Source organism: Aquarana catesbeiana, linkage group LG03 (genome assembly GCF_042186555.1).
Source record: "Aquarana catesbeiana isolate 2022-GZ linkage group LG03, ASM4218655v1, whole genome shotgun sequence".
Taxonomy (NCBI): domain Eukaryota; kingdom Metazoa; phylum Chordata; class Amphibia; order Anura; family Ranidae; genus Aquarana; species Aquarana catesbeiana.
Window position 1 is genome coordinate 724,832,812 of NC_133326.1, and position 9,210 is coordinate 724,842,021.

The 9,210-nt window shown below is 47.0% G+C and overlaps 1 protein-coding gene across 1 annotated transcript; it reads left to right on the top strand.

The window, feature by feature from the left end:
- The first annotated feature begins 1,818 nt into the window (after positions 1–1,818).
- Positions 1,819–8,439, top strand: LOC141134380 (PLAC8-like protein 1). The gene is made up of 3 exons (XM_073623945.1): positions 1,819–2,047; positions 6,229–6,407; positions 7,992–8,439. Exons 1-3 carry the CDS (start codon positions 1,819–1,821, stop codon positions 8,256–8,258), a joined length of 675 nt encoding a protein of 224 aa, XP_073480046.1. The 3' UTR covers positions 8,259–8,439.
- Positions 8,440–9,210: the final 771 nt, after the last annotated feature.

Below are 9,210 nucleotides of genomic sequence, written 5' to 3' on the forward strand. Positions count from 1 at the left end.
GATCATCAGACCCATCATCAGACAGATCATCAGACCCATCATCAGACCCATCATTAGACCCATCATTAGACCCACCATCAGACAGATCATCAGACCCATCATCAGACCCATCATTAGACCCACCATCAGACAGATCATCAGACCCATCATTAGACCCAGAATCAGACAGATCATCAGACCCATCATTAGACCCAGCATCAGACAGATCATCAGACCCATCATTAGACCCAGCATCAGACAGATCATCAGACAGATCATCAGACCCATCATCAGACAGATCATCAGACCCATCATCAGACAGATCATCAGACCCATCATCAGACAGATCATCAGACCCATCATCAGATCCATCATTAGACCCATCATCAGACAGATCATCAGACCCATCATCAGACCCATCATTAGACCCAGCATCAGACAGATCATCAGACCCATCATTAGACCCAGCATCAGACAGATCATCAGACCCATCATCAGACAGATTATCAGACCCATCATCAGACCCAACATTAGACCCATCATCAGACAGATCATCAGACAGATCATGAGACCCATCATCAGACCCATCATCAGATCCATCATTCGACCAATTATTAGACCCATCATAAGACCCATCATTGACCCATCATAAGACCCATCATCAGACCCATCATCAGACCCATCATCACACCAATCATTAGACCCATAAAGAAGACAACACGAGGGGTCATGTGCAGGGTGACCAGCAACGCCCCCTAGTGTTTCCACCCTTGTAAAACATACAGTGGTGCAGCATTTTCAATATAGAGGGCAGGATTGAGGTTTTGGTTGCTCTGTGCACCCCTATTTGGCTTGGCCACATTGTAACTTTGTATTAGTCCCCCCTCCCAGTAATCAGATGCACATTGCAACTTTGTGTTAGTCCCCCCCCCCCCCCAGTAATCAGATGTACATTGTAATTTTGTATTAGCCCCCCCCCCAGTAATCAGATGTACATTGTAATTTTGTATTAGCCCCCCCCCCAGTAATCAGATGTACATTTTAACGTTGTATTAGTCCCCCTCAGTAATCAGATTGTACATTGTAACTTTGTATTAGTATCCACCTCCCCCCCTCACCCTAGTGATCAGACTGTACATTGTAACTTTGTTGCAAGTCACAATGTGAGAGGCTGCAGCAGGGGCAGATCTGTATCAGACATTTGTGAACACAGCCAAGAACTAGGATTTATTGGATTGTCGTCTCTGAGCTGGCATCTCAGTCCAGGAAGTAGAGGGTGACCCTGGATGAGGCCTGAACAAGGATGGCACTGTCCTTCTGGGGTGAAAACCAGGTTAAGGCATTGTCAGTTTACTGTGATCAGTAATAAGAACCTGGAAGGGTCACACTGGCACATTATTCATCATGCTGCACTTCTCATGAAATAATGGATCGGAGGCCCAGTCTGGGATGAATGAATGAATGAGTGACTTGTATAGCGCTACCTATGTGAACTGAATCGCCTCAGGGCGCTTTTTGCCACCGGTGTCCATCTGCAGTATAGCATGGTCCTTTACCCCATGGGGTCCCGACGCGCTTACAAACACATACACATACAACATACACATATTTGGCCATTTTTTTTGACAGGACCTAATTAACCTACCAGCATGTCTTTGGAGTGTGGGAGGAAACCGGAGTACCCAGAGGAAACCCACGCAGGCACAGGGAGAACATGCAAACTCCAGGCAGATGGTGTCGTGGTCAGGATTTGAACCAGTGACCCTATTGCTGCTAGGTGAAAGTGCTAACCACTACACCACTGTGCTGCCCTGGGATGTTCAACTATGATGTCCAGGGATGGGGAGATCCTATGTGGGACAAGTTCTCGATGGGGGTTTTAGTTCTGACACGTATTGTCTCTTTTCAGAGTCTGCCCTCACCTGCCAGAAGATGATGTCCAATGTGTCCAGCCAACCCATCGGGGCACAGCCAATGTCCGTCTCACAGTCGGTGACGATGACCAACGTCATGCAGCCGAATGCGTGGGGTTCAGGGATCTGCGACTGCTGCGAAGACATGGGAGTGTGTAAGTGACGTCATCAGACCCATTATCAGACCCATCCATAGCATCATAAGACCTATTATCAGACCCATCATTAGACCCATCGTCAGACCAATCATTAGACCCATCATCAGACCAATCATTAGACCTATCATCAGACCCATCATCAGACCCATCATCAGACCCATCATCAGACCCATCATCAGACCCATCATCACACCAATCATTAGACCCATCATCAGACTCAACAAGAAGATGACAAAAGGGGTCATGTGCAGGGTGATCGACAACGCCACCTAGTGTTTCCCCCTATGTTTTACAGTCGATAACAATGACCAATGCCATGCAGCCGGAGGCAAGGGGTTCAAGGACCTGCGACCGTAGACATGGGAGTGTGTAAGTGACGTCATCAGACCCATCATCAGACCCATCATTAGACCCATCCATAGACCTATCATGAGACCCATTATCAGACCCATCATCAGACCCATCATTCGACCAATTATTAGACCCATCATCAGACCCATCATCAGACCCATAATAAGACCTATCATCAGACCCATCATTAGACCCATCATCAAACTCAAGAAGAAGATGACACAAGGGGTCATGTGCAGGGTGATCAACAACGCCCCCTAGTGTTTCCCCCTATGTATCACAGTCAATAACAATCACCAATGCCATGCAGCCGGAGGCATGGGGTTCAGGGACCTGCGACTGCTGTAAAGACATGGAAGTGTGTAAGTGACGTCATCAGACCCATTATCAGACCCATCATCAGACCCATCATCAGACCATCATCAGACCCATCCATAGACCCATCATGAGACCCATCATGAGACCCATCATCAGACCAATCATTAGACCCATCATCAGACCCATCATTAGACCCATCATCAGACCCATCATTAGACCCATCATCAGACCCATCATTAGACCCATCATAAGACCCATCATCAGACCTATCATCACACCAATCATTAGACCCATCATCAGACTCAAGAAGAAGATGACACAAGGGGTCATGTGCAGGGTGATCAACAACGCCCCCTAGTGTTTCCCCCTATGTATCACAGTCAATAACATCGACCAATGCCATGCAGCCGGAGGCATGGGGTTCAGGGACCTGTGACTGCTGCAAAGACATGGGAGTGTGTAAGTGATGTCATCAGACCCATTATCAGATCCATCGTCAGACCCATCATCAGACCCATCATCAGATCCATCATCAGACCCATCATCAGACCCATCATCAGACCCATCATCAGACCCATCATCAGACCCATCATTAGACCCATCCATAGACCAGAAAAGAAAAATTACCGCGCTAACACAATAAGTAGCTGCAGTTCTAAAATTGTGGGATATACACAATCAATAAGACAATATAGTACACCTGTTTGCAGCGCGGTTCATATTTATCCATCCATAGACCCATTATGAGACCCATCATCAGACGCATCATCAGACCCATCATCAGACCCATCATTAGACCCATCATTAGACCCATCATAAGACCCATCATCACACCCATCATCACACCCATCATCACACCCAAAAAGAAGACAACACGAGGGGTCATGTGCAGGGTGACCAGCAACGCCTCCTAGTGTTTCCGCCTATGTATAACATACAGTGGTGTAGCATTTTCAATATAGAGGACAGGATTGCAGTTTTGGTTGCTCTGTGCATCCCTATTTAGCTTGGCCACTCAGCAGTGCCAGTTTTACTTGTCTACCTGGGCAACGTTTGAAATTTTTCGCACGCATGTTAAAATATCCACTTGAAGACCAGGCCTTTTCTAGCACTTTTTGTTTACGACTAAAAATCTGTATTTTTTGTCAGAAAATTACTTAGAATCCCCAAACATTATATATTTTTTTAGCAGAGAAACTAGAAAATAAAATGTCGATCGTTGCAATTTTTTATGTCACACCGTGTTTACACAGTGTTTTTTCAAACTGGCCAGGCTAACTAGTCACTGGATTGCATTTGCAAGCAGCAGGAGGGGACGTCCCCCTTCCCTGGGCCCACCCAATCGACTAGCCGGTGCTTCAGCCGACTGATCATAGAGGCAAACAAAGAACCAGGACGGCTTTGATTGCCTCTATGATATAGGAACCCGGAAGCGATGGGCATGCATCACTTCCTGGTTACCCATATGTAAACGGCACCATTTTTAAAACTGAAAAGCATCTGATCACACCGATCTTGGTATTTTGAATACTTTTATGGGCAGAGGAGGGATCTGGGGTCTTATAGACCCCAGATCTTTTAATTAAGAGTACCTGTCATGTGCCTATTGTTGTCACAAGGGATGTTTACATTTAAAAAAAAATATATAAAAAAAAATGTAAACCCCCCCCCCCATGCTTACATGCAAAGCCAAACGCACACGTCAGTCCTGTACATGCGCAAACAGTGATCGTCCCACAAATATAAGGCATCAGATCATGAGCAGTAATTTTAGCACCAGATCTCCTGTGTAAATCTAAAGTGGTAACCTGTGAAGTCTTCTAAATGGAAAGCATAATTTACGTTGCATGTGCATGCGCAATTTCAAAGCGTGACATGTTTGGTATCTACTGGAAAGGACTGGAGAGGAAAGCTCTGATCAAACTAAGCAGGAACTGGTGAAGAAGGATTTGGTCAAACTAGGCATAGAATGGAAGGAAGAGCTTTGCTTAGGCTAGGCAGGCACTGGAGGAATGGGATCTGGTCATGCTATACAGGGACTGAAAAGGTCAAGAATCTGATCATATGAAGGGGGGTGGTCAGGTTAAGCATCTGGTCACACTAGGCAGGGGCTGGACAGGTGAAGCATCTGGTAATATGCAGGGGATGGGCAGGTCAAGAACATTGCTTTACCAGACAGGGGCTAGACAGGTGAAGCATCTGATTATATGCAGGGGCTGGGCAGGTCAAGCATCTGGTCATACTAGGCAGGGGTTGGACAGGTAAAGCATTTGGTCACACTAGGCATAGGCTGGACAGGACAAGCATCTGGTCACTTTAGGCAGAGGCTGGATCGGTCAAGCATCTGGTCACACTAGGCAGGGGTTGGACAGGAGAAGCATCTGGTCACACTAGGCAGGGGCCTCTACAGGACAAACATCTGGTCACACTAGGCAGATGTCCCTACAGGACAAGCATCTGGTCACACTAGGCAGGGGCCTCTACAGGACAAGCATCTGGTCACACTAAGCAGATGTCTCTACAGGACAAGCATCTGGTCACACTAGGCAGGGGCTGGACAGGACAAGCATCTGGTCACATTAGGCAGGGCTGGACAGGACAAGCTTCTGGTCACATTAGGCAGGGGCTGGACAGGACAAGCATCTGGTCACATTAGGCAGGGGCTGGGCAGGACAAGCATCTGGTCACATTAGGCAGGGGCTGGACAGGACAAGCATCTGGTCATATTAGGCAGGGGTTGGACAGGTCAAGCACCTGGTCACACTAGGCAGGGGTTGGGCAGGTCAAGCATCTGGTCACACTAGGTAGGGGCTGGATAGGTCAAGCATCTGGTCACACTAGGTAGGAGCTGAACAGATCAAGCATCTGGTCACACTAGGCAGGGGCTGGACAAGCATCTGGTTAGAGTAGACAAGGAAGGAAAGGCTTTGATGATGGGACTAGAGGGGAAGGTTCTAGTATGACTAGGGGGAGAGACTGGAAGGGTGAACCATTTGATCAGACTAGAGAAGGACTGGAGGAAAGGATTGTTTACACTAGATATTGATCGGAGGAATCAGGGAACTGATCATACTAATCAGGAACTGGAGGGGAATGGGCATGGGTCAAACTAGACTGGAGGGGAAGATTCTGGTCAGACTAGACTAGAGAAAGTCTGGAATTGTCAAGCATGTGATCAGACTAGGAAGGGACTGGAGTGGAAGGATCTGTTAGACTAATAATCATTGACTGGAGGGGTCAGTAATCTGAAACTGGGTGGGAACTATGGTTTTGGTGAAGAATTATGATTGGCCAGGATTGCCATCAGCTAAGGATCAGCTTAGTCTGTGAACAGACAAGGTCTGGTCAAACAAGAGACAGTTCCAGAGCCAATGGACAAACTTTAACAACCATAGAGGAACCAGGGGAAGCCAAGTAGCTTCTAGGAGCATTCAGGGAACAGGTCCAATAAGTTGCTCGTGGGCACTATGCAAGCACTTTTCTTCAATCCCTCCTTCTCTCCCATGCAGGTTGCTGTGCCTTCTGGTGCTTCCCATGCTTTCAGTGCAAGACGGTCAGCGACTTTGGAGAATGTTTGTGCCTTCCTCTGCTGGATCCAGGATGTTTTGCCTATACTGGGAGTAGCATGGTCTGTCCTCCCATTTCTATGGCCATGAGAGCAGCTGTGAGAGAGAGATACAAAATCCCTGTAAGTTTATATTTGGTGGGGGCTGGGGGTGCCATGGGTCTCAGACCTTCATTGTATCAAAAACAGCGAAGCAATAAGAACATGCATATGAAGAAAGCTAAGACTCATCTAGGGGAATTCAGTAAAGCATTACCGACACATTTCTGGTGGTGGTTTATCCACACCTGATTTAGGAAAGCTTTTGTATCATTACAGATAATGACGACAAATTCAAGTAGTTCTAACTACCACCATTTTAAGAATTTCCATCAGTTCACAGATTTCTGGGAGTAATTTAGACCCGTTTTAAGCTGGTGCACAGAGGTCCTCCAGTGCTCAGAGTGGGGTAAGTCTGTGCCGGGGAGCTTGTAGGCAGGTGCAGTTTACTTTCTCCACTGCAGGTGGCGCTCTTTCACAGCAGTACTGCAGTTGGAGAAGAAGTCAGGTTGAACATAGTTCCTCTATGGTTTCCTCGGTCACTAGGGAAGCATCCAATTGGATGCTGCTGCCCCATGTGACTCTGGCAGCCATATTGGGTCAGGCAGAGCCTATTTGAGGTCCTTGCTCCTAGGTTTGGCACGCATTTGCGAGTCAGTAGAGTAGGGAGAGGTATCCTGCCTGGTAGGGACAGTACAACCCACAGGTACAGGTTCCTGATGAGGAGGGAAAGCGCATGGCTTGCAACTTCTCTGGGCACCTGCCTTTTGGGCACAAGATGGCCAAGTCGCACGCTTGCCCTCTCTACAGACACCAACAGTGTGGCTACATTCTGCTCTCTTCATGCTGTTGGAACTCTGACTGTTCCTGGTTGGGCTGCCTTCCCACCAGATTATTTGTGAACTGTTTCTGCATCATTTCAATACAAGTTCTTTCATTGCAAATGGGGTTGAGTGTGTTTTTCCGCCACACCATGCTGCACCCCACCTACAAGCAGTCGTGAATGTGACCCACCCAGAGCCCCATTCATTAGAATTTCTGACAGTAAGCTAAATGTAAACAAAGGGGATGGTGATAATAGTGGTAATGTCCTTTTTTGGCAAATTACTTTTGTCACTGGGTGGGCAAAGCCTGATGAGGAACTGAAAGATTTGTTCCCTATCAGTCTGTTTTACTTTGATTGACAGTGGGTGGATCTGAAAGCAGCTATTGGACTGAATAGCAGCTACGGATCATCCTCTGCTGTGCAAATACCCCTTTAAAAAAAAAAAACTTTGCTGATGGGCCTCTCTCTATACACAAGGTGGTCAAATGAGGGTCTCCTTAGGCTGCAAACAGATGGGACACAAGTCCTAAAATGAATACATCCCATCGCGTGGTATGTCTGCTCCGCTGACTAACTGGGATTTCCATGGTGCTGATAATACAGAACTGTAAGATTAATGGGTTCCATTGTCATCTGATGTTCATTCTACCTGTAAGTTGCCCTGATGGATAAGAGCTTCTCCTGGCTCGATTGGTTTGGATGTGAATTGTATCAAATGGATGTGAAACAATACTTTCTGGGTTATTTACTCTCTGATGGAGGCACTTTGGGTTCTTTAAGGTTGAACACTTTTTACATTGTCTTTGCTTTGTCCACTGACCTTCTTCTCTCCTTCTGGTCAGGGCTCCATCTGTGATGACTGCTGCATGCTCTACTGGTGCTTCACTTGCTCCTGGTGCCAAATGGCTCGTGAAATCAAGAAGCACAAAAACCCGGTCAACTTTATGACAGCGCAGACAACCTCCGTGAGCGTGGCTATGAACCCTCAGCCTTACCCACAACCTCAGGCCTACCCACAACCTCAGCCCTACCCACAACCCTACCAGCCATACCCACAACCTCAGCCCTACCCACAACCCTACCAGCCATACCCACAACCAACATACTAGAATACTGCATACAACCCACCACAGGTCACTTCAAGAGGTTACCATAAGTGGCTGTAGAACATGAGCACACATCTAATCACAAAACAGCATGGCAAGATTTGGTGGGCTTTCTGGGTGCAGATTAACTTAATGCAAATATTGCTAAAGTCTATTTGTAGCCAAAACTATTTTCATCTTTTTTTCTACTTCTAAGTAGAGTAGGGTATTTCTATTAAGGTTTTTGTGTATTCAGGTCATGCTCTAGCTAGTAGTAGTTGGTCACATTCAACTTACCTGTGTCTGTAATGGTTAGTACATTTCCCTACCTATCCAAGTGGTTTCATCAACTGAGGAAGTCAAGTCAAATACAGGGTGACTAACTACAGCTAGCTATAGGGTACAGTTAAAACCCCTTCTATGTGCATTTCTGTCTGTTATCCCCTGACTTAATGTCCTGAGATACAACAGTAAATATGAAAAAATCTCCACAAAGTCAGGGTCAATCACCTCCTAGACAACCGCCAAGTGTCCCCATTGGAAGACTGTCCCTCACATGCTGTACCGATAATAACGGTTACCCAGACCAGGGGTCTCCAAACTGTCCAAACAAGACAGTTTACAGTCCTTTAGACTTTACGGGGCTGGATTGTGGCCAGTGGGGTAGAAAATGTCCCAGGGTCCAGCATCAGTAGGAGTAAACAATGCCTCGGGTGTGGTGTTCAGTTGCATAGTACCTGTGATCAGTAGGAGGAGGAATAGTGCCCCATCATTGGCATCAATGGCCCATCATTGGTGTTGGTGGGAGGAATAGTGCCCGTCATTGGTATCACCGGGAGGAATAGAGCCCCAGCATTGGCGTCAGTGGCCCAACACTGGCGTTGGTAGGAGGAATAGTGCCCTGCCATTGGTATTACTGGAAGGAATAGAGCCCCATCGCTGGCATCAGTGGGATTCATAGTGCCCCATCATTGCT

Bases quoted from the DNA above. Each gene is read 5' to 3' on its own strand.
- LOC141134380 (XM_073623945.1), top strand. From the start codon at position 1,819: ATGGGGAGATCCTATGTGGGACAAGTTCTCGATGGGGGTTTTAGTTCT. The intron at 2,048-6,228 runs GTAAGTGACGTC...TCTCCCATGCAG, and splicing joins CTGCGAAGACATGGGAGTGT to GTTGCTGTGCCTTCTGGTGC. The intron at 6,408-7,991 runs GTAAGTTTATAT...CCTTCTGGTCAG, and splicing joins GAGAGAGATACAAAATCCCT to GGCTCCATCTGTGATGACTG.